This window comes from Aphanomyces invadans, assembly GCF_000520115.1.
Source record: "Aphanomyces invadans strain NJM9701 unplaced genomic scaffold supercont1.68, whole genome shotgun sequence".
Lineage (NCBI taxonomy): Eukaryota > Oomycota > Saprolegniomycetes > Saprolegniales > Verrucalvaceae > Aphanomyces > Aphanomyces invadans.
In genome coordinates this window covers 161799-188391 of record NW_008580213.1, presented here as the reverse complement: position 1 = coordinate 188391, position 26593 = coordinate 161799, and the positions used below count along the sequence as shown (strand labels likewise).

At 56.2% G+C, this 26593-nt stretch overlaps 9 protein-coding genes across 11 annotated transcripts; 4 read left to right on the top strand and 5 right to left on the bottom strand.

Moving 5' to 3' along the window:
* Nucleotides 1-47: 47 nt before the first annotated feature.
* H310_14407 (hypothetical protein) lies at nt 48-13677 on the top strand. The gene is made up of 34 exons (XM_008882264.1): nt 48-871; nt 912-3518; nt 3565-3691; nt 3741-3947; nt 3986-4240; nt 4287-4496; nt 4542-5144; nt 5189-5434; nt 5481-5656; nt 5700-6111; nt 6156-6270; nt 6315-6496; nt 6541-7561; nt 7609-7806; nt 7854-8087; nt 8134-8404; nt 8450-8629; nt 8676-9392; nt 9446-9814; nt 9877-10143; nt 10194-10388; nt 10431-10628; nt 10672-10866; nt 10907-11132; nt 11191-11456; nt 11502-11790; nt 11881-11949; nt 11993-12118; nt 12168-12464; nt 12506-12567; nt 12619-13014; nt 13074-13226; nt 13273-13329; nt 13374-13677. Exons 1-34 carry the CDS (start codon nt 89-91, stop codon nt 13587-13589), a joined length of 11925 nt encoding a protein of 3974 aa, XP_008880486.1. The 5' UTR covers nt 48-88; the 3' UTR covers nt 13590-13677.
* On the bottom strand, nt 13316-14497 carry H310_14406 (septum formation protein Maf). Its single transcript, XM_008882263.1, has 6 exons — nt 14420-14497; nt 14320-14352; nt 14194-14262; nt 14009-14149; nt 13815-13968; nt 13316-13765 (listed from the first exon to the last, which is right to left on the bottom strand). Exons 1-6 carry the CDS (start codon nt 14474-14476, stop codon nt 13608-13610), a joined length of 612 nt encoding a protein of 203 aa, XP_008880485.1. The 5' UTR covers nt 14477-14497; the 3' UTR covers nt 13316-13607.
* A 248-nt stretch (nt 14498-14745) lies between these two features.
* Nucleotides 14746-15553, bottom strand: H310_14405 (hypothetical protein). Its single transcript, XM_008882262.1, has one exon. The coding sequence runs from the start codon at nt 15262-15264 to the stop codon at nt 14824-14826; it is 441 nt and encodes a 146-aa protein (XP_008880484.1). The 5' UTR covers nt 15265-15553; the 3' UTR covers nt 14746-14823.
* A 135-nt stretch (nt 15554-15688) lies between these two features.
* H310_14404 (hypothetical protein) lies at nt 15689-17295 on the bottom strand. Its single transcript, XM_008882261.1, has one exon. It carries the CDS (start codon nt 17253-17255, stop codon nt 15747-15749), a length of 1509 nt encoding a protein of 502 aa, XP_008880483.1. The 5' UTR covers nt 17256-17295; the 3' UTR covers nt 15689-15746.
* Nucleotides 17296-17618: 323 nt separating this feature from the next.
* Nucleotides 17619-19289, top strand: H310_14403 (hypothetical protein). 3 transcript variants are annotated; one of them, XM_008882259.1, is made up of 5 exons: nt 17619-18172; nt 18219-18292; nt 18381-18587; nt 18631-18907; nt 18952-19289. In XM_008882259.1, exons 1-5 carry the CDS (start codon nt 17911-17913, stop codon nt 19221-19223), a joined length of 1092 nt encoding a protein of 363 aa, XP_008880481.1. In that variant the 5' UTR covers nt 17619-17910; the 3' UTR covers nt 19224-19289. The 3 variants fall into 3 exon arrangements, with proteins under 3 accessions (XP_008880481.1, XP_008880480.1, XP_008880482.1); XM_008882258.1 differs by having other exon boundaries at nt 18219-18587; XM_008882260.1 differs by having other exon boundaries at nt 18219-18587; nt 18631-19289.
* A 460-nt stretch (nt 19290-19749) lies between these two features.
* H310_14401 (hypothetical protein) lies at nt 19750-23286 on the bottom strand. Its single transcript, XM_008882256.1, has one exon. It carries the CDS (start codon nt 23098-23100, stop codon nt 20665-20667), a length of 2436 nt encoding a protein of 811 aa, XP_008880478.1. The 5' UTR covers nt 23101-23286; the 3' UTR covers nt 19750-20664.
* Nucleotides 19752-23124, top strand: H310_14402 (hypothetical protein). The gene has a single exon (XM_008882257.1). The coding sequence runs from the start codon at nt 19772-19774 to the stop codon at nt 20591-20593; it is 822 nt and encodes a 273-aa protein (XP_008880479.1). The 5' UTR covers nt 19752-19771; the 3' UTR covers nt 20594-23124.
* Nucleotides 23287-23418: 132 nt separating the features above from the next.
* On the top strand, nt 23419-24428 carry H310_14400 (hypothetical protein). The gene is made up of 3 exons (XM_008882255.1): nt 23419-23714; nt 23759-24089; nt 24141-24428. The coding sequence occupies exons 1-3, from the start codon at nt 23650-23652 to the stop codon at nt 24273-24275; spliced, it is 531 nt and encodes a 176-aa protein (XP_008880477.1). The 5' UTR covers nt 23419-23649; the 3' UTR covers nt 24276-24428.
* H310_14399 (hypothetical protein) lies at nt 24293-25525 on the bottom strand. The gene is made up of 3 exons (XM_008882254.1): nt 25051-25525; nt 24902-25005; nt 24293-24862 (listed from the first exon to the last, which is right to left on the bottom strand). The coding sequence occupies exons 1-3, from the start codon at nt 25506-25508 to the stop codon at nt 24372-24374; spliced, it is 1053 nt and encodes a 350-aa protein (XP_008880476.1). The 5' UTR covers nt 25509-25525; the 3' UTR covers nt 24293-24371.
* Between the last annotated feature and the right edge of the window lie 1068 nt (nt 25526-26593).

Sequence of the window (26593 nt, the reverse complement as noted above, 5' to 3'; positions counted from 1 at the left end):
ACGACCGAATCTGGGTCACTGGAAAGCGCCCGATTTGAAACGGCGAACACCGGTTGAAGCGTCGCCAGTTTCGACAGATCGCGGTACCATGGAGGATCGGAGCGGCGCGCGGCGCAAGGCTCCCGTCGATCCGTTCTCTGTGGACCAGTCGCAGACAAATGCATTGCTCAAGCAACGAATCTATCAACCGAGCAACAAACGCACGAACGCCAGCATCGATTCCCAATCTGTACTGGTACCCCGACCCAAGAAACTCCTCAGTGCGTCCGTGTCCGTGGCGCGATTGCCCAAACAACTCGTGAACCCCAAGATAAAGCCGACTGCAAGCACTCCTGTCCTTCCGCCGCTGCAGCCGTCGCCTCGCGCACTTGCTGTCATGACCCCCCCGTCCGTCGTCGACGAGTGCTGGGGAGAACAGGCGCCATCTCGATCTGCTGCCAAGAACACATTCACGGCATCGCTGAACCTCGATGCTCGATACCTTGGGGAGTTTGAAAACGGCAACTTTTTGTACTTGCAGCGAAAACCCCACTCGGATCAAGTTGTGTACGACCTCGAAGTTGTCGAGCACTACGCGACGAACCCGTCCAACTACTACACGATGAGCAAGGCAGGCATTACGCACTTTACACACGACTCGTCCGACTTTTGCGCCCTCGACAAGTGGGAGCTCGAGTACCAGCGGTTTACCGCGATGCGCCAGATCCCATTTTTTCAAAAGTACCGGGTCTGGAAAAACTACAACGTGTGGAAGCAAAACATTCACCTTGCCAAGATGCAGCACGCCAAGAAGATCCTCAACACACAGCTCTTTCTGCTCCATCCGCAGCTCCAGGACACGCTCCTCCGCCTGCGGGCCCTTACTCTATCGGTACGTGGACGCCCGCCTCCACGGCTCTCATCCTGTTTAGGTGAGCCATCTGTCCCTGCTCCGCCTTGCGCCAAAAAAGACCTACACGCTCTCCCAGCTCGAAGACGAGCAAGCCCAAGCGATTGTGGACCTCTCCGCTTCTCTTGCGACGTTTTCCAACCAAGTCGTCGAGCTGTGTGTGTCTGCGTGCGATGGCGTCGTAGACACGTTTCTCGAGAAAAACAAGATCGTCGCCGAACACAAAATGACGTTTATGGAGCGCGCTGCGTTGCGAAAAGAGTGCCGGAGCCTCACCAATTTTCTCCGACTCGCAGACGTGCTCGTCATCGACGCCATGATGCAGCTCAGCATCACGTCGTTCCAGACATTCCTGACACAGTGCCGCCAGAGTGCGCTGCCGTTGTTTTCAGTCCTCGTCGAAGTCAGCAACTCGCACACGTCGACGACCTCGATTGCGCCAACGCCAAATGTTGACATGTGGCGCCGTAGCTTTGAAGTCATCTTGAAGCAATGCTTGACGGTGACCGAAGTCCCCGAGCGCCTCCTCGGCCATCCCAAGCTGCTCGGGTACACTTCAGCCACGGCCGAAGATGAGGGCAAGACGAGCTGGAGCATCATGAGCCTGAACCTTGCCACACTTCTAAACGACGACGCCGAGTTCAACACGGTGTCGACGGACATTTTTGCCGCTCTCGATGACGCGTTTGAGGCTGTGGATGCATACCTCGACATATTCCATCCGTATTTCGACGTGTATTTGCAGGACATGGACATGATGGCGCACCCCGAGCGATTCCACGATGCGTCGATTGACCAATTCAGCGACGAAATCGCCGTGTTTGAAGGCCAAATGAAGACGTTTGTTCACATTCCGTCGACGGCGGTCGTCGGGGTGTTTCGCGTCGACAGCGACAAGTTCAAGCAAAAGCTGCTCCCGACGCCGCAGCAGTGCATCGTATGCATCAAGACGCTGCTACCAAACCTGATGAAGGAACAGGCCCAAGGGATCCTTGACGTCTTGACCGAGCTGTCCCCCGTGGCGTTTTCGGTCCCGACCACCCCAGACAAGTTTGTCGCGAAGGTCGTGCACATGGAAAAGCTCGGGAAGACCCTCCCCGACCTCAAGCTCCAGTACCGTCGGGTGTACGACATGGCGTGCTTGATGGACAACTACGAGTGGCGCGTGCCGGACGACATCAAGGAAAGCATCATCTTGATGAAAGAAGGCGTGATTTCGCTGGAAGGAACGTTGACCAGGTTCGACACGGACTTGGACGCCGAAACAGCGCGATTCACGCAGCTCATCAACGACATGCTGCCGCCATTGACGAAGAACGTGCTCCATTTGCAAGCCAAGCTGCAACACCCCAAGCTCGAAACGATGCAAACGCCGATTGCAGACGCCATGGTGTACCTCCACGAGCAGCAACAGGTCGTGAACCAGCTCGTGGCCGAGGCCAACCGGCTCAAGGAGTACCAGGCGCAGCTCAAGCAGCCATTGTCCGAGTTCACCGACGTCCAGGAAGTTGTCGATGACGTGGCGCTCAAGACCAAGCTATGGACGGCACTAGGAGAGTGGGAAAAGTGCACCGTCATGTACAACGAGACTCGTTTCGACCAGATCGATGTCAACACGATGGGAAGCCAAGTGCAGTCGTACATGAAGTTGGCGTCCCAAGCCCAGCGCGCGCTCCCTCAGAACGAAGTCGCGGCGGTCCTCGTCGGCCAAGTCGAGCAGTTCAAGCTGGTCCTGCCCGTCGTCAACGACCTTCGCGGCACGTTTCTGCAGGAGCGCCACTGGAATCAAATCCACACGATTTTGGGATTCACGGTCAAAGGAGATGCGAATCTTACGCTGGGGACGCTCATGGAGCGGCAAGCGATGAAGCATGGCGAAGCCATCTCGGTCGTCTCGGTGGCGGCGCAGCAGGAGTCTGTCCTCGAGGCCATGCTCCACAAGGTTGTCGCGGTGTGGCAAAAACTGGAGCTCGAGGTCAAGCCGTACAAGGACTCGAAGGATGTGTTTGTGCTCGGGGCCGTCGACGAAGTTCTCGCCGCGCTCGACGACTCGATCGTCACGATCAATACGATCTTGGGCTCGCGCTTCATCGGGGCGATCCGCGACGAGGTCGACATGTGGCGCAAAAAGCTCGTGGGGCTCCAAGAAACGCTGGACGAGTGGCTGCTCGTGCAAAAGAATTGGATGTACATCGAAAACATCTTTAGCGCGCCCGACATTCAGCGGCAGCTGCCGGACGCGTCCAAAGTGTTTGCCCATGTCGACTTGTCGTGGAAGGCGATCATGAAACGAACGAACGACGCGCCCCTTGCGATCGCGGCCGGGTCGTTCCCAGGGATCAAGGAAACCCTCGCGCAGCATAACATGAACTTGGACAAGATCCAAAAGAGCCTGGAAGACTACCTCGAGACCAAGCGGATGGCATTTCCGCGCTTCTACTTTTTAAGTAACGACGAGTTGCTCGAGATCCTGGCGCAGAGCAAGAACCCCCACGCGGTGCAGCCGCATTTGCGCAAGTGCTTTGAAAACCTCGTCCAGCTCGAGTTTGGCGACGGCAGCGTCGACATGCTTGCAATGATTTCGAGCGAAAAGGAGCGCGTCCCTCTCGGAAAGAACCTCAAAGCCAGAGTACGCTCTCGACATGCAATATGTGCGCGACTGAGTGATGTGGCAGGGCAACGTCGAGGACTGGCTCAAGGCGCTTGAAGTGAGCATGAAGGCGTCGATTTATAAGCTCATGAAGGTCGGGCTGGCCGATTACGACACGCGTCTGCGCAAGGAATGGGTGTGCGAGCATCCCGGTACGCCGACAGCTTCCCCGATCTACTTCTGACGTCGGAGAACGACCAGGCCAAGTCGTCGCGACGGTGGCTCAAATGACGTGGGCGCGCCAGACGGAAATGGTGCTGATGCATTCCCAGAGCATGCAAGAATGGCTTGGCCAGGTCGTATCGGAGCTCAACGACTTGATCGTCAAGATTCGAGGCCAGTTGACGTCGCTCGAGCGCAAGGTCATCGTGGCGCTGGTCACGACGGACGTGCACGCACGGGATATTGGTACGTGTCGCTCGTATCGACATGGCTGACTTGCCCAGTCGAGTGCCTGTGCAAGGAAAACGTGGCAAACGTGGGCAATTTCATTTGGCAGCAGCAGCTGCGGTACTACTGGGACCCTGACGTGGACGATGTCTTGATCAAGCACTCGGATTCGGTCATTCAGTACGGCTACGAGTACATGGGCGCAACGTCTCGCCTGGTTATTACGCCGCTGACGGACCGGTGTTGGATGACGCTGACCGGGGCGTACGGACTCAAGCTTGGCGCGGCGCCAGCGGGCCCTGCCGGAACAGGTTGGTTCGTGCGCAGGGGACCCGTCGGGATTCTCACTGGATCTAGGCAAAACCGAGAGCAGTAAGGACCTGGCCAAGGCGATGGCGATTCAGTGTGTTGTATTCAACTGCTCGGACCAAATCGACTACAAAATGATGGGCAAATTGTTCCGGGGGCTGGCGCAAGCAGGCAACTGGACGTGTCTCGACGAGTTTAACCGCATTGACATTGAAGTCCTGAGTGTGGTCGCGCAGCAGCTCCTCACTCTGCGCGAAGGTGATGGATCGCGTGGTGCGCACGCGGCGTCATGTGTCGTCGTAGGCCGCGTCCAAGAAAAGGAGCACATCAACTTTATGGGAGTCGAGATTTTGCTCAAGGACCACCACGTGATTGTGACCATGAACCCAGGGTACGCCGGTCGCACGGAGCTCCCAGACAACCTCAAAGTGTGCTTCCGGCCCGTCTCGATGATGGTCCCCGACTACGCCTTGATCGCCGAGATCATGCTGTTCGCCGAAGGGTTCTCGGACGCTAAGACGCTCAGCCGTAAGATGTGCAAACTGTACATTCTGTGCAGCGAGCAGCTCAGCCAGCAGCCGCACTACGACTACGGCTTGCGCGCCGTCAAATCTGTGTTGGTCATGGCGGGGTCGCTCAAGCGAGCCAACCCGACACTCACAGAAGACGTCACGTTGATTCGAGCGCTCCGGGACTCGAACGTGCCGAAGTTCCTCAGCGACGACCTGCCGCTCTTCCAAGCGATTGTGTACGATCTCTTTCCTGGCATTGCGATTCCGTCCAACGACTACGGAGAGCTCCTCGTGACGCTCGAGCTCGAGATCGCCAAGGCCAACCTGCAAAACGTGCCGACGTTCGTGACCAAGATCATTCAACTGTTTGACACGTTCAACGTCCGATTTGGAGGTACAATTCGCGAGCGGCGCATCGTGTTTTGATCGTCGGCGCAGGCACGTTGGTCGGGCCGACGGGCGCTGGCAAGTCGACCTGCTACCGCATGCTGCAGCGCACCATGACCGCCCTGCGCGAGACCGGGTCGACCAACTCGCTCTTTCAAGTCGTCCACACCCGCGTGCTCAATCCAAAATGCATCACGATGGGCGAGCTCTACGGCGAATTCAACGAGCTCACGCAGGAGTGGCATGACGGCCTCGGGTCGATGATTATGCGGGAAGCCGTCGTCGACGACTCGCCTGGTATATGCACGTCCGTCATCGGCATGCCGTGATATGTGTGTGGTAGATTTCAAATGGACCGTGTTCGATGGCCCGATCGACGCGCTGTGGATCGAAAACATGAACACAGTCCTGGACGACAATATGACATTGTGTCTGGCCAACGGCGAGCGGATCAAGCTCAAGTCGGAGATGCGCATGTTGTTTGAAGTGATGGACCTCTGCGCCGCGTCTCCCGCGACGGTAAAGCATCCCCGCCGCCGCACGTTCGTCATGGTCGTGTTAGGTCAGCCGCATCGGGGTTGTGTACATGACGTCCACCGATGTGGGGTGGCGCCCGTACATCCAGACGTGGCTGGCAACTCTAGTCGGGACGTTCCCGTCCGACTGGCTCACGCGCGTCCACACGTTCCTCCATCCCGTCGCCGAGAAAGTTCTCGAGTTTGTCCGGGCGTTTGCGGTCGAGCCCGTCCCGACCGTCGACATGAGCCTCGTCACGCACTGCTGCAAGCTCGTCCAGTCGCTGCTCGACCAATGCGTCGTGCACTCGAACGCGTTTGCGTACTCGCCGGCCGAGCAACTCGACGTGGTCGACAAATTGGTCGTGTTTTCGGTCGTGTGGTCGTTGGGCGCGTCCATGAGCCACACGTCCGTGGACGCGTTTGACGCGTTCTTGCGCCAGTTGCTCGAACCCCACGGTGCGCTGTCCACTCGCCACCGTGCTCTCTGACGCGCGTGCCAGGGCCGACTGTTCAAATGCCGACGCAAGGCGTTGTGTTCGACTACTACGTCGACTTTACGTCCAAGCGGTTTGCGCCGTGGAGCGACATCGTGCCGGGTTTCACCTACAATGCAGCGTACGTGGCTCTCGCAGGTCGCGCCTGACGCGTCGGCGCTCCAGGATGCCGTACTTTGACATGATTGTTGCGACTGCCGACTCGATTCGGTACACGCACCTCTTGCGGACGCTGACGCTGGCCAACACGCCGGCATACGTGACGGGGGTGACGGGCACGGGCAAGACGGTCCTTGTCATGGACTTGATTCGGGAGCTCACGACGTCGACGGAAGCGGCCTCCGCAGGTCGCCGTGGCTCGATGGACGTTGCTGAATGTGTGGCGGTGTAGGGTTTATGAGCACAACGTTGAGTTTCTCGGCGCAAACGTCGAGCTTGGTGACGCAGCAAACGATCGAGGGCAAGCTCGAGAAGAAGCGCAGGAATCTGCTCGGCCCCGTCGCAAACAAGCGCATGGTCGTGTTTGTCGACGACGTCAACTTGCCCGCCGTCGAAGTGTACGGCGCCCAGGCGCCGATCGAACTCCTCCGTCAATTCCTCGACTATCGCGGGTTCTACGACCGAGACAAGCTGTTCTGGAAAGATATTGCCGACACGTCCGTCGTGTGCGCGGCCGCGCCAGCGGGCGGCGGACGATCGCACTGCACGCCTCGCTTTGTCCGGCATTTTCACGTGCTGTGCGTGCACCCTGCTCGCGACGCGAGTCTCGAGTTGATCTTTTCCAGCATCTTGGGTGGCTTCCTCGAGCGATTCGCCGCCCCGGTCAAGGCCGTCCGCGGCAGCATCATCGCGTGTGTGATTGAAGTGTACAACCGAGTGTGCAGCGAGCTCCTCCCGACGCCAAGCAAGTTTCACTACACGTTCAACCTGCGCGACGTGTCCAAGGTGTTCCAGGGCATCCTCATGATTACACCAGCCAAGTGCACCGACGTCAACACAATCCACAAGCTGTGGGTCCACGAGGCGTGCCGGGTGTTTGGCGATCGCCTCAACACGGCTCAAGACAACGCGTGGTTCGAAGACGTCGTCTTGCACCTCCTCAGCGCGCACTGCCAGGTCAAGTGGACCAAGGAATCGCTCTTTCACGCGCCATGCCCGCTCGTGTTTGGCGATATTTTCCGCCCCGGCGTCCCGAATCCGCTCTACGAGATATGCGAAGACGCGCACAAGGTCGTAAAGGTCCTCGAGAGCGCCAACGATGACTACAACATGCGCTTCTCCAACAAGATGAACCTGGTGTTTTTCCGGGACGCGATCGGCCACCTCCTGCGCCTCACGCGCGTCCTTCGCCAGCCCCGCGGGAATGCCATGCTCATTGGTGTCGGCGGCAGTGGCAAGCAAAGTCTAGCTCGGTACGTGGACAGGTCGTCATGCGATCGACTCGTTGGACGGTGCGTAGTCTGGCGGCATTTGCGCAAGACGCGGCGTGCCACCAGATTGAAATTACAAGAGGCTACAGCGCCGTGGACTTTCACGAAGATTTGAAAACCCTTCTGGTCAAGGCGGGCGTGCACGGCGTCCCGACCGTCTTTCTCTTTACCGACAGCCAGATCGTCGACGAATCGTTCCTGGAAGACATCAACAACATCCTGAACAGGTGCCGACGATGCCGATTGACGACGTTGTGTAATCGTCTTTGCGCAGTGGCGAAGTGCCCAACTTGTTTGCGTCGGACGAAATCGAGCGCATTGTGGGCGACATGCGGCCCGTGGTCAAGAGCCTCGGGCTCGCCGAAACGCGAGACCAGTGCATTGCCACGTTTGTCTACCGCGTGCGCAACTTTCTGCACATCGTGCTATGCATGTCCCCCGTGGGCAGCGCATTGCGCGTCCGGTGCCGCGCGTTCCCGTCGCTGATCAACTGCTGCACGATCGACTGGTACGCCCACGTTGTGGATCGACTCGACCCCACAAGATATATGTAGGTACATGAATTGGCCCAAGGAGGCGCTCGAGAGCGTCGCCACGCGTTTTCTCGCCCATGTGCATCTCCCGTCCGAGGACATGCGCGCGTCGTTGATCGGCATGTGCAGCATCGTGCACACCACGTCGAACGAGTTTGCGGCGGCATTTCAGAGCCAGCTGCAGCGCCACGTGTACACGACCCCCAAGAGCTACCTCGACTTGATCCAGCTCTACGTCAAGATGCTCCAAATCAAACAGACCGAGCTCCAGCACATCAAGTCCCGCATGGAGGTACGACCGTTGTCGAGGTGTGCGGTGAACACGTTGGTGCGTTAGATTGGAGTCAAGAAGCTCGACGAAACCAACGCGATTGTCGACAGCTTAAAGAGCGAGCTGATCAAGCTGCAGCCGATCCTGACCCAAAAGGCGCGTGAGGCCGAAGTGCTGCTGAAACAGGTCTCGATCGACCAACAAGCTGCCGCCGACGTGCGCATGCGAGTGTCCAAAGACGAAGCGGTAGGGCGCGCAAACCCCGATCGACACGTCAGCGTCGAATGCGTAGGTGGTCGGCAAACAAGCCGAAGAAGTGGCCATCTTGCAAGCGGATGCGCAAAAGGACTTGGACATTGCCATGCCAGCCCTCCACAACGCGCAGAACGCACTCCATTCCCTCAGCAAGAGCGACATCACCGAAGTCAAATCGTTTACCAAGCCGCCCGAGGCGGTCGAGACCGTCATGAGTTGCGTGTGCTTGCTTCTGGGCGAAAAGCAGACGTGGGACGCGGCCAAAAAAGTCTTGAACGATTCGGCGTTCATCGAGCGTTTGATGAACTACGACAAGGACAACATCCCGGCGCCGCTGCTCAAGAAGCTCAGCAAGTGCGTCAGCGAGCCAGGCATGGCTGTGGAAGTCGTGAGCAAAGTCAGCAAGGCCGCAACGTCGCTGTGCATGTGGGCGCACGCGATGGACGTGTACTCCAAGGTCGCAAAAGAAGTCGGTCCAAAGAAAGCCAACTTGGACGCGATGAACGAAAAGCTCCAAGCGGCCAACGCCGTCCTCAAGACCAAGCAGGACGAGCTGCGCATCGTCAACGAAAAGGTCATGCTGTTGGAGAAGCAGTGCAACGACACGTTGGATGAAAAGGACGCACTGGCCAAGGAAGCGAGCACGACGGAGAAGCGGCTCATTCGCGCCGAGAAGCTCATTTCGGGCCTCAGCGTCGAAGGCAAGCGCTGGAAGGAGAGTGTGGCGTCGCTGGGCGACGGCATTTTGGCCATGGTAAGCATGTCGAGTCGCGGGGGGAGGTCGGGGTGAACGAGGTTTCGGTCTAGGTGGGGGACACGTTCTTGGCAGCCGCCAGTATTTCGTACTACGGCGCGTTCACGGGCGCGTTCCGGCAGCAAATGGTCGACTGCTGGCGCGACAAAGTCGAAGAGCTCGAGATCCCGTGCTCGCGAGCAAAATACTCGCTGGCGACGACGCTGGGCAGTCCGGTCGAGATCCGCGAGTGGCAATTGAATGGCCTGCCCACGGACGGCAACTCGACGGACAATGCGATTCTAGCGACGCGGGGCGAGCGGTGGCCGCTCATGATCGATCCGCAAGGCCAGGCCAACAAATGGATCAAAAACACCGTCGCGCCGGACGTGACGAAAATGACCCACGCCAACCTGTTGCGGAGCTTGGAGAGTTGCATTCGAGTACGCTTCGTTCTCGAGCGCCGCCGTCGTCGTGTGGATGATGATGATGGTGGCGACCGTAGAACGGCAAGTCGCTCTTGATCGAAGACATTGAAGAGAGTTTAGAGCCGGCGCTGGAACCGATATTGCAAAAAGCGATTTTCAAGCAGGGCGGCCGCGTCCTCATTCACTTGGGCGACGCGGACGTCGATTACGACCCAGCGTTCAAGCTGTGGATCACGACCAAGTGTGCCAACCCGCACTACCTCCCTGAAGTGTACATCAAAGTGACCATCATCAACTTTACCGTGACCATGACGGGGCTCGAGGACCAGCTCCTGGGGGATGTGGTGCGCGCCGCCTCTTTAGTTGGACGATATCTTTTCTTGACGTTGACCAGGTCAAGCACGAGCGGCCAGACATGGAAGAAAAGAAGAACCGCCTCGTGGTCACGATGGCCCAGGACAAGAAGCAGCTCCAGGACATTGAGGACCGGATTTTGCAAAAGTTGTCCGAGTCGTCCGGGAACGTCCTCGACGACGAAGGGCTGATCGAAACACTCGCGTCGTCGAATGCAACGTCCAAAGTCATCAAGGTGCATGCGAACGCCATGACGATCGTGTGACAACGTGCGCAGGAGCGAGTGCACGAAGCGGAAGCGACCGAGCTCGACATTAATCGCGCGAGGGACGAATACCGCAGCGTCGCGACCCGCGGCTCGATTTTGTACTTTGTCGTCGCCCAGCTCGCCATGATCGACCCGATGTATCAGTACTCGCTGCCGTATTTCCAGCGCCTGTTCAACATTTGCTTTGACGCGGCGCCGTCGTCCCCGGTGAGTTGGTTGAAGTGTTTGAGCGCGTCATGCGGTCGAGCAGGTTCTGGCGACGCGATTGCGGGCCTTGATTGAGTTTCAAACAACGTACATCTACACAAACATTTGCCGCGGGCTGTTTGAAGTGCACAAAGTGCTGTTTTCGGTGCTGATTTGCTGCAAAATCATGCTGCACGACGGCCGGATCTCGCCGCGGGAGTGGTTGCTGTTCCTGCGCGGGGCGAGTTCGACCAAAAAGGTAGGGTCACGTGCCGACACTGTTTCACTCTGCCACGTAGAGCGCGCCAAACCCACAACCTGACAGCATCTCGGACGGCCAGTGGCAGCTCCTCTTGGAGCTGGAAACCCTCGGTCCTGCATGCGACGGGCTCAGCACGTCGTTCCAAAACGAATGGAAGGCGTGGCAAGGGTGGCTGCAGTCAGGGGACCCTCCGCAGGCACAGCTGTGTCCGCAGGGGTATGCCTCGCGCATGACATCGTTCCAAACCGTGCTCTTGATCAAAGGTCGTCGTCGGTGGGCCAGTGTTGAACGATATTTCTCATCGTGGTGTGGGTTCGACAGGACTGGCCCAAGAAAAGGTCCAGCGCGTGACGCTCCACATGCTCACCGTGGAGATGGGCGCTGGCTTTGGAAAGCTCGGCACCGTCAGCATGGACGACATTTACAAGGACACGGACCGGAAGACGCCGTGCATTTTCGTATTGAGTGCGGGGGCCGATCCGACGGGCATGCTGCTACGATTTGCCAAGGACCGGCAATTCAGCGACCGTCTGCATCTCATTTCGCTTGGTCAAGGCCAGGGCCCGCGGGCGGAAGCGCTCATCGAGGTCGACATCGTATTTCTCGGCGGGCTCACTCCTCGACGAGCGTAGGTGTCGAAAACGAACGGCGACTGGGTGCTCCTGCAAAACTGCCACCTCGCGAAATCGTGGATGCCAGCGCTCGAGAAAAAGGTCGACGACCTTGCGGCCGACGCGACCGTCGTCGATTCGTTCCGACTGTTTCTCACGTCGTTCCCGGCCGCGTACTTTCCCGTGACGGTGCTGCAAAACGGAATCAAACTCACCAACGAACCGCCCAAAGGGATCCGCGCCAACTTGATTCGGTCGTTTGTGACGCTCCTGAGCTCGGACAGCGCGTTCTTTGACATGTTCGAGTCGGGTACGCATCGTCGACGTCAGCGCATCGCCGTCACGTAGTACGCGGTAGGTGGCGAGTTTGTCGAGGGCGGCGCCGTCTTCACCAAGCAAGCCGTGTGGCGAAAGCTCCTGTGCAGCCTCGTATTTTTCCATGCCATCATCCAAGAACGCCGCAAATTTGGTGCGTGTGGCTCGGACCGTCATGGTGTTGACGGCTCCCGTAGGGCCACTTGGGTGGAATATCAAGTACGAATTCAACGACACGGACCTCGAAACGTCGTATGCGTGTCTTCGCAAGTTCTTGACCGAGCAGCCGACGATTCCGTGGGACGCGCTTCGCTACGTAACAGGTGCGCGCTTGCTTGGCCCGCCGCGCGCCCTCACCTGCGTTTGTCAAAGGGCAAATCAACTATGGCGGCCGAGTGACCGACGACTGGGACCGACGGTGCCTCATGAGCATCCTGAACGGGTTCTACACGCCCCAAGTGCTCGACGACAGCTACACGTTTTCGTCGTCCGGCACGTACTATGCCATCACGGCCCACAATTACGCGAGTGTGATGGCGTACTTTGAGTCGCTCCCGGTCCATGCCGCGCCCGAGATCTTTGGCATGCACGAAAATGCCAACGTCACGTTCGAGCGCAACGAAAGCTGGCAAATGATCCACATCGTGCTCAGCCTCGAGCCTCGCGACGGTACTGCGTTCGTTGCGAGGTCTTGCTTCACGCATGCACAGGAGGCGGGTCTGGCGGACAGAGCAACGACGACAAGGTGCTGGAGCTCGCGGCGTCGATTCAGGTTGGTACACCGTTTGCGTGCGAGGCGGTGGCATTGATCGATAGTGCACAGTCGCAATTGCCAGACAACTTGAGGCTGGACGAGGCGGGGCCGACAACGTTCCGCACGCGGACAGTTCTCGGGACGGTCGTGATGGATTCGTTAGCGACCGTTCTCTCACAAGAGCTCGTCAAGTTTAACCACTTGCTCACGAAAATGCGCGTGAGTTTGATGGACATTCAGCGCGCCATCCAAGGTCTAATCGTCATGTCGTCCGACCTGGACAACATGTACACGTCGTTCCTGAACGGCCGTGTGCCTGGGATCTGGGAAGTCGTGAGCTTTGCATCGCTCAAGGCACTGGGGCCATGGGTGGAGGACCTCTTGTCGCGCGTCGCGTTCTTTCGGACGTGGCTGGTCCATGGGGAGCCCGTCGTCTTTCCCCTGCCTGCGTTCTTCTTCCCACAGGTACGCGTGCTCTTGTCCGAGGGTGACGAGAGATCGCATCATTGTGTGTTGTTTCCTAGGGCTTTATGACCGGGACGCTGCAAAACTTTGCGCGCAAGTACCAAACGGCGATCGATTGCCTCGGGTTCACGTTTGCCGTGTTGGAGGGCACGGCGGCCTCGATCACGTCGTCACCGTCGGATGGGATTTACGTGGATGGCATGTGGCTCGAAGTGAGCCATCTCGTCGTCGTGTTGCGCATGGCTCACGCGTCCGTAGGGAGCGCGGTGGAATGGCGTCACGCTCGAAGAAGCGCGGCCCGGCGAAATGTTTAGTGTACGAACCCTTTTCGGGGATTGGTGGATGACGTGGTATTTTAGCCAATGAGCGTAGTGCATTTCCTTCCCCAGGCCAACATCGACCGCCGCAAGGACGAGTACCCGTGCCCAGTGTACAAGACGTCCGTGCGCAAGGGAACGCTGAGCACGACGGGCATGTCGACAAACTTTGTCGTGGCGGTGTATCTGCCGACGACCGAAAAGCCCGACCACTGGGTCTTGAATGGCGCGGCATTCCTCCTCAACTTGGATTCGTAAATGGAACGATGGACGTGTTTAATGGAGAAATCGAGCGATTTCAACGCAGAACCGGTCGACGGGGAACCCAATCACGTTGTTGGAACATCCGTCGAGGGAGGCCACAAACGCCTTGGCGCGGCCTTGGAGACCGTACGACCCAGCCTTGTCCATGGGTTCCCCCGTTGCAATATACTCTACGTCGACGTTTAGCAGTGTCACTGCGGACGGAACTGCATGGACCACCTCGAATCGTCGAGCTGTCAAGCGGGCGGAACGTGACGGACGTACGCTCACAAAAGACGTGGACGGAGGACGAGACACACACGGCAACACCAGAAAACACATCGTGCGAGGTACCAGAGAGAGTTGAGAGCATCGCGAATGCATCTTGTTCGTCCTGATGATCCATCAACTCGTGCCTCATCGAGCGGCCGTACCTTGGGCTTTTCGAGGATTTTCCCATCGTGCGCCACGACGGTATCGCACCCAATTACTAGATCGACGTGAGTGCCTTGGGCGTTGAGTCGCTGGAACACTTCCACTGCTTTTTGTTTGGCATTCTCCATCACGTAGTGCTCCTGGCTCATCATGCCGTCAATGCTTTTAGGATGGTCGTCCTTACTGGCGTGGGGAACAGGCTCTTGTCCAGGTTTTCTTCAAACGTGGATGGCACAACATCGAAGCGCAAGCCCTGCGTGATCCACCGTCAATGTTGCTGGAACACGTCCAGTAGATTGAATCGCCGTACAAGGTTCGTCAACAGGTCGAACCGACGGGGGCTCTACCGCATCATTCACAGCGCATGAGTACAACATGACATGGAACACCTCTCCTTCAGCCACATTCACCTGGGAGGCCAAGACGACTCGCCACGAGTCGAGCCGCTGGAGCGCCGGCGGCAGCATCCCGCCAATCTTGCTCGAAATGGGTGTTTGGAAACCACCGGGTATTTGACCTGTCAAAAACCGGCGCGAACGCGTCAATTTTGAATTTTTGAACTTTAAACCATGAACGTGAAACATTTAACGCTCTTAGTGCGGCAATAAAACGGCCACTTCACCACATTAAAACGCCAACAAGGAATCAAGCCGAATAAAACGCTATCCGGATACGAAGCGCGGGATCCGGATAATGCCACGCGCGAATCGATTGTGGATCACTTTCGCATTGAAATCGGATCACGATGATGATGCAGCCGCTGCTCAAGACGTCGCTTCAGAAGCATGGAGATCTGGCCAAGGCAGTGGAGAAGCTACGCCTGGAAGCCAAGATGACATCGGAGAGCACGAACAGCTGCAGCGGTGGCCTGCGAAGGTCGTTGAAGGACGTCGGGCTCACACCCCGATTCCGCGTGAACGACTACGTCAAAGTGTATCGCGGGCACTCTCTCCGGAAGGCACGCGTTGTGCAGGTGACGGCCACCGAATACCTGGTACATTATCAAGGCCTCCCAGGTGATATGGACGAATATGTGCCACATTACCGTGTCATTGAAGACAGAGAGATGAAGGCATGTACCTCCAACACAGCACGTGACGATGAAGTCGAACAATTGCGACAGGAGAATCGACGGCTCAAGGATGAGCTGCTCATAGCACACGATCGATTGAAACGCGCAGAAGACGACATGGCGGAGGAGTGGAGGAAAGAGTGTTCGGTGCTTCAGGCCAAGTGTTTGCTTGTCAGCGATCATTGCCGGGAGGCCGTCTCACGCGTGTACAAGGTATTGGAAGAGAAACAGCGCGTGATCGACAGCTGGAACTGCGTCATTTGCACGACGACCGCCGTCGACTGCGCGTTTGTCCCTTGCGGTCACATGTTCTGCACAGGTTGCAGCGCCCAGTGCAAGGCGTGTCCGATTTGCCGACAGGAGTTCATCATGCGCCTGCCGCTGTACAAGCCTTGACATGCGTTTGATTATTTTATTTCGTCAAAATCGTTAGAAACATCTGATTCGCTGAATAATGATTCATCAAAATCCATGATTGGCCCATTCGTTCCAACTCGATTCTGATTGGGTAAAAATTTTCTCCGCGAAACCCCAAAGCCCATGTTGTAAAATCTCGAGTAGTACACCTGATTCGCTGAAAAGATATTCTCGCATTTTTCTGACTGGCCGATTTGACACAACCTGGTTTCTGATTGGGTGGAATTTTATATTACGAATTGGGCAGTCTACTCGACCTTCGCCGCCTTCAACTTGCGCACTGGGACGAGATGGAAGAGGAGGTAGAGCGCGGCGAGGATGATGTGGCCCGAAAACTTGAGGTTCGAGAGCGCCTGGAGAGAGTTTTCCCAGCTCAGCGCCTGGAACGGGATGACGAGGTAGTGCAGCGCCAACACGGACGCGACGCCGCCGACAATATCGTACACGATTTTGAACGGCCCGGCGGATTTGCCATCTTCTTTGAGGAACCACGGACGCAGGCGCTTAAAAGCGAGGCGACCGACGTTCGTCGCAAGCGGTACGCTCATGAAGAAGATGTAGTAACCAGGGTAGAAGCCGTGCCAGAAGGCAGACACGAAGTACGTCGCCATGAGCGAGTTGCCCGTCCGCGAATACACATACCGTTCGAGCCAGTTCTGCGTGCCCTTGTTCCACGCGCGAGAAGCATCGCGCAACGAGAGAGGAAGCTCAAAGCCCAACACGTCCATGTTGCTGACGAGGTTCCAGCCCTTGGACACGCCCTTGGCATCGACGCCTTCAAAGCCGAACCCGCAAAGCACGGTCGCGCCTTCTGCAATCTTCCACGCCGAGTAGTACTTGGATTTGACGAAAAAGAGCGTGATGTACAGAGTGGCGACTTGTTCGTACCAGGAAAGGGCGCCCGACTCCTTGGAGTACAGCAGCGTGATCGGGTACTTGCCACCAAACACGACCATCAACGCCATGAAGAAGACACCGACGAGGAGCTTCGAGATCGCGGCCAAGGTGCAGCCGCTTCCGAGCTTCTTGGCGCCGTTCACGACGTCCAAATATTCTCGGATTTCAAAGGCCGGGCCGGCAAGGAAGGTCGGGAAGCAGTACACGTATGCGAAAAACTCGAGCAGCGACGGCAGCTGCGGAATGCTGAGGGCTTTGCGCGAAGCGTAGACGTTGGCGAGGGCCTTGTTCTCGGTGGGGGTGTTGAGGCGCTTGATGTCGACGACGCCGTCAAAGTAGTTGTATGCGAACGCAGTCAACTTGATCACGAGGAGCATTTGGGGGCCAGTGATGTCCAAGCTCCAGCCCATATAGTCGACGTACAAACGGTACAAGTGCGACGCAGAGATGTACAGCATGTTCCACAGAAAGACGAGACGAGGCGCGAATTTCGCAGGGGCAAGCACCACCAACAAATACGTGGACAGCGCCATGATGAGCGTGTGTACCCATGAGGCGCCAAAGACAAACTGAGCGAGGGATACGCCGACGGTGAGCGAGAAGATGTGCTTGAGCGTCGCCGACGGGAGCAGCGAGAACACGAGTGCAAACGGGTACGCGCCAAAGAGGCACCCAACGTACCGGACTTGATCCAACGGAAGGCCCGCGGTGGCAGCAACAGTTGCCAAGTACGCGTTGGCCGCTTCGAACTTGAGGGGCGTGAGCAGTTCGGCGTACACACTGAGGTCTTGCAGGACGGGTTGGATCACGGCCATGCCTTGGTCGATCCCCGCCACGACGGATGACAACACGGCGTCCATGCTCGTCACGCGGTGTTCAAATGTGCTGACGACCCCCGCGTCGTTTTCTTAAGTGCGACGCTGCTCCGCCACTCCTTCGACGGCATCCTTCGCACTTCAGCGAGGCCTTCCCTTATATCAGTGTAGTTACCCCATCTCCACGATGTCCACGACGGAATAACGCATTCTTCCTCCACCCAAACACCGACTCAACCACAAACTATCCATCATAGCGTAGCAGCGAGATCGTTGCGGTTCTAACATTGACAATCGTAAGACTGGGAGAACTTGTATAAGGAAATAAAGCGCACCTAAGAGGGTCCATGCGGTCCTGTCATTCTGTTGAAGCAATTGCATCACACGAGAATGGACCAATCAGACACGATGTGGATAATCCAACGACCAAAATGCAGCACATCCCCATGCTCGACGCCGCCGTGCAAGTAGTCGACGCGGCCGCGGTCGCGCTGTGCCCGTTTACGTTTGAGTACCTTCATGGCCAAGTCGCGGCATTGTCGGAAGCCGTGGGGTTTGCCCCGGATCAACTGCGCTACTGTCTGTCCTTGTTTGCTGCGTACCCGCTCGCGCTGTTGTTTCGCGTGCTGCCCAGTGGGGTCAAGCACTGGTTCTCGTTTGTGGTGGGCGTGTTGATGGCCCAGTTCGTACTCGGGTCGCAATGGATTCACTCGTTCATCACGTCCACCATCACGTACGCCGTCGTCGCGACCGTGCCGGCCAAGTATGCCCCACAACTCGTGTTTGGATTAAACATGGTATACATGTCGGCGTCGCATTTGTACCGCATCTACGTGGACTACCTCGGATGGAGTTTGGATTTCACGGGGCCTCAAATGCTGCTCGTTATCAAGCTCACGTCGTTTGCGTACAACGTGTCGGATGGGACGGACCCCAAGCTCGCCACGGCCCCGACCAACCCCGTACGTCCTCTCTCGGTTTTGCCACGCCGTTATCCGTGTTTTGTAGCAACTTGCCAAGGTGTATGCGACCCGCCGCCACCTCGCGATCTCGACTTTGCCGTCGTTGATCGAGTTTTACGGGTACGCGTACTGCTTTACAACGTTTTTGGCCGGTCCAGCGTTTGAATACCGAGAATACATCGACGCCGTCACGAAGCGCTATCTTCAGAACACGAGCACGTGGAAATCTTGCCTTGGCAGCGCACTGACCAAGCTCGTCGTTGGTCTGACCTGCATGGCCGCGATGGCAACGTTTGGCGCGTCGTTCAATCTGCACAAGATCCTCCACACAACGTTTCCGTCCGTGGTGCATCAGTGGGGCGCTGTCTACATGGCGCTCCTCATCACTCGCTGCAAGTACTACTTCGCATGGAAGGTAAAGGTTTGGTCGAAGTCGTTTGTTCACATGCCGTCGACAGGTCGCAGAAGGTAGCACCGTCTTGAGCGGATTTGGCTTTGAAGGGTTTTCCAAAGACGGTCACGTGAAAGGATGGAATGGTGTGTCGAACGTCGACATTTTGGGCTTTGAAATGGGCCAGAGCATCCGGGACCTCTCGCGTGCGTGGAACCAAGGCACTCAAGCGTGGCTCCAGCGTTACGTGTATGAGCGCATGAACAACTCACTGCTTGCGACGTACTTTGTGTCGGCGATCTGGCACGGATTTTACCCCGGTTACTACCTCTTTTTCCTCTCTGGTACCCCGACCTCTGTATCGACCTCGTCACCACGACTCGTCTAGTTCCACTACCAACTGCCGTGAATCGCCTCGCCCGCAGCATCTTGCGCCCGTACGTCGTGGACAACAAGACGTTCAAGTGCCTGTACGACGTTGTCGGGACGATCGCGACGGCATTGACAATCAACTACTTGGCAGTCGCGTTTGTGTCGTTGTCGTGGGAAAACTCCGTCCACGGGTGGAGGACTCTCCTCTTCCTTGGCCACATTATCCTCGTCGCCGTCTACCTCTCCCTGACCGTCGTGCCGCGGAAAAAGGTGGCCAAGGCCGCGTAGCTCCATCGACAATCCTTCGCCACCAGATGCATATCTTCTCAGCCAATCAAATCACATCATGTCCAATTCTTCTCAGCCAATGAAATCACACGATTGGATCGCTTCCACTTGACATCCGGACACATCGACGTCATCCCTTGTTATCCGGTCATGCCTGCTCTGTCACATTTGCGTTGAAATAGTTTGATTGGGTATAAATTTGACGCTATCCACCAATCGAAACACGGAACGTTCTCTCCCGTCCTACAACAACGCGCCGGGGACAGCGCTTGACGCACCAATCCGTCCGTGAGCTCAACGAACCGTGAGGCATGCGTCGTGGTACCTCCTTGGCCTTCACGTCCGGACCGCGTCCGGTCGGCGTCGATCTTGGATGACATCATCGCGTCGTACACCTCTGGGTGACATCATCGTCCACTAGAGCGATGGGATTGGCTGGATGTCGGCGATTCCCCTACCCCATCCTCTGCCCTTGACCAATCAGAAGCGCCATCCTCGTGGCTCGATCTGCCGCTTCATTCAGGAATTTGCCGCCTTCCCGAGACACGATGCCGACGCTGTTGGAACAGTACCCCGCGCTGTCGGTGATCTACCCCTTCGAATGGGAGAACACGTACGAATTCACGTGGGAGTATGGCTTCTGCAAGGACACAATGACCCACATTATTGCCCTGTGTGCGATCTACTGCGTGTTGTGCCTTGGAGGCCGCGAAGTGATGAAGAACTTTGCTCCGTTCGGCCTCAACAACGCCCTTGCCGCGTGGAATTTCGGCCTCGCGCTCTTTAGTGCCATTGGTAGCATTCGTACCGTTCCATTCCTCCTCAACTCGCTCGTCACTCGCGGCGTGTACTTTAACGTGTGCTCGGAAGCGTTCCCCCACTACGGTCGCGGCCCTGTCGGTCTGTGGGTCACTCTGTTCATCTTTTCCAAGATCCCTGAATTGATTGACACCATGTTCATCGTGCTGCGCAAGAAGCCGCTTATCTTCCTGCACTGGTACCACCACATTACGGTCTTGATGTTTTGCTGGCACGCGTACGCCAACTTGTCTCCCATGGGCTTGTTCTTCGTCGCGATGAACTACACCGTGCACGCCGTCATGTACTTTTACTACTTCCTCGCTGCCATTGGCATTCGTGCGCCGTGGGCCAAGTTTGTGACGGTGATTCAACTCGCTCAAATGGTGGTCGGTGTCGCCGTATCTGTTGCCGGCGTGTACTACATTCGCAGCGGCGCCCCATGCCTCTTGGACCGTGAGAACCTCAAATGGGCCATCATCATGTACTCGTCGTACTTTGCGCTCTTCCTCAAGTTCTTCATCGAACGGTACTTCCTCAAGAAGACGCCCGTCGCGAAGAAAACTGTCTAATCAATATCTTGTACTTTACTCCGTTGTGCTTCCCAAAAATCAAGTCGATTGCGATCGATATACACACTGTCCTACAGCTCATCCTTGACCTCTTCCCCTGCTTGATCCGGTGTCTCGACTGCTTCGTCCTCGGTCTCCACCGCTTCTGTCACGGCTTCGTCATCGGCGGCGTCGTCTTCCAGCGCCACTTCGTCTTCGGGGGGCAGGTTCAACTCGGGCTCGAGCTCCAACGAGTCGAGACCCATCGTCGTCTTCATGATGCGGTACACGCGCGACGCAAAGTGGTCGACATCGTCCATGGCGAAGCCAGAGTTGGTCAGCGCCGCGTCGTAGAGCAGCCAGGACAAATCGTGGGTCTCCGTGGCGTCGGGCGCCGTGGCGAACAAGTCGCGTAGTTTTCCGATGATCGGGTGGCGAGGGTTGAGCTCCATGATCTTTTGTGCGGCGGGGTTTTGGGCGGCCGGGTTGGCAAACGTTTGCGCCTTGATGATGCGCTCCATGTTGGCCGAGTGGCCCCACTGCGACGTGACCATGACGGCGGGCGAGTCGACTCCCGTCGCTTTGGAGATTGTGACCTTGCTCACTTTGTTCCCGAACACGTTTTTGAGGCCGGTGATGACGCCGTCAAACTGTTCCGCGTACAGCTTGCGTCTGCGTTCGAGGACTTTTTCGTCTTCGTCACCAAACTTGAGTCCTTCCTTTGTGATGCTCTGCATCTTTTTCCCGTCAAAGTCCGGGATGTGCTGCATCACGTATTCGTCCAAGGGGTCGACCAGGTACAGCACTTCGACGCCCTTGGCTTTGCACGTCTCGAGGAACGGGCTCTTCTCGACCGCTTCGACGCTCTCGCCAGCGATGTAGTAGATAGTGTCTTGCCAGTCCTTCATATTGGCCACGTAATGGTTCAAGCTAATGTACTTGTCTGGCGACTTGCTCGATTTGAAGCGGAGGAGCTTGAGCAGCTTGCCCTTGTTCGCGTGGTCGTCCATGATACCGATCTTGATGTTCTTGCCGTAGTTTTCCCAGAACGTCAAGTACTTGGAGCTGTCGGCTTTGTCCTTGGGCTGGTCCTCGGCAGGCTCGGCGACTTCGTCGTCGTCGTCGTCGCCGTGGGACTCGTCGTTTTCACTCAGTTTGCGCAGCATCTCGAGCACTTTGCGCACGAGCTTCTTGCGCATGACGCGAAGAATCTTGTTCTCCTGGAGGGTCTCGCGGCTCACGTTGATCGGGAGGTCGTCCGAGTCGACGACACCAACGATGAAGTTGAGGTACTTGGGAAGGAACTCCTCGAACTGGTCCGAAATGAGCACCTTGCGCACGTACAGCTTGACGTCGGCGCGCTTGCCGTCAAACCTTTGGTACAAATCGTGGGGCGCCTTGGACGGGATGTACAAGATGCTCTTGAACTCGATCTCGCCCTCCGCGACAAAGTGAATCCATGTCAACGGGTCCGTTCCGTCCTTGTGAATGGCGCGGAAAAAGTTGTTGTACTCCGACTCGTCGACTTCCTCGCGGGGTCGCGTCCAAATCGCTTTGATCTCGTTCACGCGCTGCCAGTCCCAAACCGTCTTCTTTTCAGTCTTCTTCTCTACAGGCTTTGACGCATCTTCCTCGACGGGCTCGAGCTCCTCGTTCTCTTCGTCGTCGGCGGCCGTGGCATCACCATCCTCTTCTTCTTCGTCCTCTTCGTCGTCGTCGTCGTCCACTTCGATCGTTTCTTCGCGCGACGTGTGCAAGTAAATGGGAAAGTTGATGAACTCACTGTAGTGCGTCACAAGTTTTTTCAGCTTGTCTTGGTCCTCAAACTCGAGCGCATCCTTCTTGAGGAACAGCGTGATCTCAGTCCCGCGCTTCAACGTGTTCCCGCGGGGGTCTTTCGACACTGTGAAGCTCGCGTTCGCACTGGATTCCCAAATGTACTGGTCGTCGTCGTTGTTCTTTGAAATCACACGGACCTTGTCCGCAACAAGGTACACCGAGTAGAACCCAACCCCAAACTGCCCAATCATGTTGGCATCGGCGCCATTTTGCATTGCCGACACAAAGTTGGCCGTGCCCGACTTGGCAACGGTCCCCAAGTTCTTGACCAAGTCGTCCTTGGTCATACCCACCCCCGTGTCTTTGATGGTGAGTGTGTGCGCAGTTTTGTCGAACGAAATGCGGATTTCCAACTCCTTGGCGACATCGAGCATCGTGCTGTCCGACAACGCGAGGAATCGGATCTTGTCCAATGCATCCGATGCGTTTGAGATGAGCTCGCGGAGGAAGATTTCCTTGCTCTTGTACAGCGAGTTGATGATAATATCCATCAAACGACTCACTTCTGCTTGGAACTGAAACTTGTCGCCATTCAAGAGCGCACCGTCGAGTTGATCGACGACCTTCCCACTCCCCACGACGTCAGCAGCGGAAGTGTCTACACTCGCACCGGCATTGTGCATACCAATCGCGGCAAACACCGACGCCACCACCAACGCCTTCTTCCAGAACGACCCAAACACCTTCATGTGGCTCCCGACGATGCGCGCAAATTTGAAAATGACGTTCAATTCGACGGCCGTCAAAAATATCGAAACTTTGTATGGAAAAAACCAAGATCGCAATATCCGGATATCAGGTTAAACTCAGTCCAACAGTACTCCCCCACGCCACGTCGTCATCTGCACAACGTCATTCCCCCAGCTGTATCCAGCTCACGTAAGAGAGATTTACGTCCGTGGGACCTTTGCCCCTGGTGTTTTGCATCCAAGTGCACCGGTGATGAAGAGTTTAACGCATGGGTTATTTGGTATCTTTATCCGGAAGCGAAAGTTCTCGAATCCAAGGAGCGGTCGAAAATGGAACGATGAAGACGGGACCGCCGCGCGTCCACGTGGCTCATGCCATCGTTGTCCCAATGGACTTCTTGTGGAGCTTCCACGCTCAAGGACTAGTTGACGAGGATGGAGGCATGCGATGCCGGCATTCCGTTGAAAAAGTGTTGCACATGGTCGGGATGCCACGTGGGTGATGTATTGCCAATCGAACGCCACTTTTGAATTTCTTGATCCAGGGCCATGCAGCTGTTGTGCTGGGTTGCGGCGATCTGCATGGCTGGGATGGCTGATGCGTGGGTGAAGCGGTAACTTCCTGCCGTCCCGCTCAATGCTCTTCATCTTGATGTAGGCGGTGGGATCACTCACGGTCGTTCAAGAAGTTGGGCCTCACCGATCTGACATGCCCATCTCATGACATTGCCGATCCAGCATCGTCGTCGCCCTTGCCGGCATCGTGTTGTCTATGTCAAACATTCATGCGACGCATTGAGATGAACTTGAATGCAACAGAGAATGATCACGAGATGGACGTGGTCTTCCGCATCAGCGAAGAGAAGAAACAGATCCCGTACTCTCGCAGCGAAGGCCGCATTCTGGAAGTCCTCGAATCTGTCTGCAAGGAAGTGTCTTTGCCCGACCCCCACGCATCTCCCAAGGTCAATGTCGCTGTCAAGAACGCGGTAAACCAGTGATTTAGAACAACATCGTCGACGTGACACTGCGGACCCTAGTGCCAAGGGTTTGTGGACGAGTTCGCCGACGACCTCATTGGTCTCTACTACAACAACCTCGCTCCCCAGCAGACCGCCATGTGCGTGGATCGCCTTCAACTCTGTGCCGCCGGCAGCGGCAACGACGAGCTCTAGCGGCTCTGTAGCGTTGGCAACGAGAACCACACATGTCGAAATTTGGGGATAGTCAAGTCCAATTTTATCGATTGTAACACAAAGCGACAGAGGCCATCAGGGCGGCGCGACCGCGACGAGCTTGATGACGCCTTGCCGATCCTTGTTCTTCTCGTTGGAGGCTGTGTCCCCGAGGTACGCAAGCAGGTGCTTGGACGGATGCCACGCCATTTGCTGCGGCGGTTCCTGGAGCGCGATGGAGAACGCATGCCGTCCAGTCGCGACTTCGACGATCGGGATCACGAGGTCGTCGCTTCCTGACGCGAGGAACTTGGAGTCGTGGGAGAATTTGACGAAACGAATGCGCGACTGCGACGTCACGAGCGTTTGCATGCAGTACACTTCGTCCAGGTCCCACAGGCTCACGAGGGAGTCGACCCCTCCCAGCGCCAACATCCGGCCATTCTTGGCCAGATCGATCGCAAAGCAACTGCCCGAATGCGCGGCGTGCACCTTGTGGACGTTTTCCAGCGTCGGCGGCAGCTTGCGGTCGTTCGCGTCCGGGACGACCTGTAGAACTTCCAGCGTTCCATATCCCGCCGAGTGTCCTAGATGCAAATGAGCCACGCATGCGATCGACATTGAACCTGCGGCGGCGAAAAGGAAGCCCGAATCGCTGAATAACATGTCCTGGAACTCGTATGGAGTCGGCATGCGCGTGACAATCTTATGTTTTCGGGTGTCGATGAGACTATCGAGTCCAGATCAAGGATCGTAGCAAGTGGTGGTGCATTACCTGATGGAACCAGTGTCTCGCGTCGAGCCTGTGCAGAGCGCGGCGATGTATTTTCCATCGTGGGAGTACGCGACGTTCATGACAGCGGACGACAGTGCAATGGACGACGTCGATTTCGAGCTCTTTGTGTCCCACAGGCGAACACTCTTGTCATTTCCTGCACTTGCAAGAAGATGCTTACTTGTGGGGTTCCACATGAGCTGATTGACCGTGTCGCTGTGTCCTTGCATCTCGGTAAGCTTTCGAATACCTTCTGGGTCCCACAATCGGATGGATCGGTCTGTACTCCCCGACGCCAACCACGACCCATCCAGGTTCCATCCAAGGGCATAGCTCTTCTTGGGGTGACCGGACAGTTCAGGAAGCGATGTTAGCACTCCGCAGGTCGAAGGCAGGAGGCTTTGAAGCGGTGCAGCCTTGGTCAACGGCGGCGACTCGATAGGGACCTCGGATTCCATGACACAGACGAGTGAGTACTTAGTACTAATATTAATAGGTTATAGTACTACTACAGAAATTGATTTTCCACAATTTCGCGATATCTTGAATTACAATGGCCTTCTGAGTCAAAAACACAATGGCTGCTCACAAACACCAGTATAAAGGATATCCCCATCGATACACTGGAAAAAACGAATAAATCGATCAAACATAGACAGACGGGGGTAAGACAAAATGTTTACCACAAAGATCGATCCCCCTCGAATATATCGAGATAACTTGGAAGTGATCAACAATATGATCATTACTCATGGTAAAAATGCAAATACTCAAATATGGAGGGATAAACGTGTCTCAGCCAACCAAACAAACAAGGTGTCCACTTCCATTACTTTAAGAATATACACATGTCCGTAGCATCCGACATCGAAACGACAAAATCCCTCGTGATTATTGGTGAAACGACATGAACTTGAAGGGGGTTGGACAATCGATAATTGAAGGATTGGATTGGTCGATCCCATTGTCGTTCAGTAACATATCAGGGAACATTGAGAATAACACAGTTTAATAGTTACTGCTCTCTTGTGCTGTCAGCACAAGAGAGCAGTTTTATTACCACCACCACCTTCCAAAATGGCGCCGACCAAGCCAACCAAGGCGGCCAAGGCGACCAAAGCGATCAAACCAACCAAGGCGACCACCCGTGGCGTCAAAGAAGACCATCCAAGATTCGTTCCTCGGACAAGGAGCGCAGATCAAATCGGATATCAGGAATGAACGGTCGCTCTATAGCAGTAGAGAGTAGGTTGATGTACTGTACATGACCCTGTGGCGCAAAGTCATGGAGCGCAGCAAGGACATCGGGGGGCAACATCGTTGTTTGAAGTTTTTGTTTTGGTTTCATCACTAAAAATACATTGACGGAAAAGTCGTGTAATGCATTCCGAAATAGGAGAGTCCAAATCCGTACCTTTTCTAGTCTTCAACATTTCGAGGAAAAGAAAAAGAAGAATTCATTTCCGAAATCTGGCTATTGTAATATGAACCTTTTTCTTTGTATCCCAATATTTGATCAGACTTCCAGTCTTTTTCGAGAATT

What these genes read in the sequence shown, in the direction of transcription:
- H310_14407 (XM_008882264.1), top strand. Translation starts at nt 89, where the DNA reads ATGGAGGATCGGAGCGGCGCGCGGCGCAAGGCTCCCGTCGATCCGTTC. An exon ending in CGCGCTTCGCTACGTAACAG is followed by an intron (nt 12,119 to 12,167) that starts GTGCGCGCTTGC and finishes CGTTTGTCAAAG; the next exon opens with GGCAAATCAACTATGGCGGC. An exon ending in CTGCGTTCTTCTTCCCACAG is followed by an intron (nt 13,015 to 13,073) that starts GTACGCGTGCTC and finishes GTTGTTTCCTAG; the next exon opens with GGCTTTATGACCGGGACGCT.
- H310_14406 (XM_008882263.1), bottom strand. Translation starts at nt 14,476, where the DNA reads ATGCTGCCGCCGGCGCTCCAGCGGCTCGACTCGTGGCGAGTCGTCTTG. An exon ending in TCGACCTGTTGACGAACCTT is followed by an intron (nt 14,263 to 14,319) that starts GTACGGCGATTC and finishes TGGATCACGCAG; the next exon opens with GGCTTGCGCTTCGATGTTGT. An exon ending in TGACAGCTCGACGATTCGAG is followed by an intron (nt 13,766 to 13,814) that starts GTGGTCCATGCA and finishes ACGTCGACGTAG; the next exon opens with AGTATATTGCAACGGGGGAA.
- H310_14405 (XM_008882262.1), bottom strand. Translation starts at nt 15,264, where the DNA reads ATGATCGCTGACAAGCAAACACTTGGCCTGAAGCACCGAACACTCTTT.
- H310_14404 (XM_008882261.1), bottom strand. Translation starts at nt 17,255, where the DNA reads ATGGACGCCGTGTTGTCATCCGTCGTGGCGGGGATCGACCAAGGCATG.
- H310_14403 (XM_008882258.1), top strand. Translation starts at nt 17,642, where the DNA reads ATGCAGCACATCCCCATGCTCGACGCCGCCGTGCAAGTAGTCGACGCG. An exon ending in CCACGGCCCCGACCAACCCC is followed by an intron (nt 18,173 to 18,218) that starts GTACGTCCTCTC and finishes CGTGTTTTGTAG; the next exon opens with CAACTTGCCAAGGTGTATGC. An exon ending in CTACCTCTTTTTCCTCTCTG is followed by an intron (nt 18,908 to 18,951) that starts GTACCCCGACCT and finishes CGACTCGTCTAG; the next exon opens with TTCCACTACCAACTGCCGTG.
- H310_14402 (XM_008882257.1), top strand. Translation starts at nt 19,772, where the DNA reads ATGCCGACGCTGTTGGAACAGTACCCCGCGCTGTCGGTGATCTACCCC.
- H310_14401 (XM_008882256.1), bottom strand. Translation starts at nt 23,100, where the DNA reads ATGAAGGTGTTTGGGTCGTTCTGGAAGAAGGCGTTGGTGGTGGCGTCG.
- H310_14400 (XM_008882255.1), top strand. Translation starts at nt 23,650, where the DNA reads ATGCAGCTGTTGTGCTGGGTTGCGGCGATCTGCATGGCTGGGATGGCT. An exon ending in GCTGATGCGTGGGTGAAGCG is followed by an intron (nt 23,715 to 23,758) that starts GTAACTTCCTGC and finishes ATCTTGATGTAG; the next exon opens with GCGGTGGGATCACTCACGGT. An exon ending in ATGTCGCTGTCAAGAACGCG is followed by an intron (nt 24,090 to 24,140) that starts GTAAACCAGTGA and finishes TGCGGACCCTAG; the next exon opens with TGCCAAGGGTTTGTGGACGA.
- H310_14399 (XM_008882254.1), bottom strand. Translation starts at nt 25,508, where the DNA reads ATGGAATCCGAGGTCCCTATCGAGTCGCCGCCGTTGACCAAGGCTGCA. An exon ending in CGAGACACTGGTTCCATCAG is followed by an intron (nt 25,006 to 25,050) that starts GTAATGCACCAC and finishes TGGACTCGATAG; the next exon opens with TCTCATCGACACCCGAAAAC. An exon ending in CTTCCTTTTCGCCGCCGCAG is followed by an intron (nt 24,863 to 24,901) that starts GTTCAATGTCGA and finishes ATTTGCATCTAG; the next exon opens with GACACTCGGCGGGATATGGA.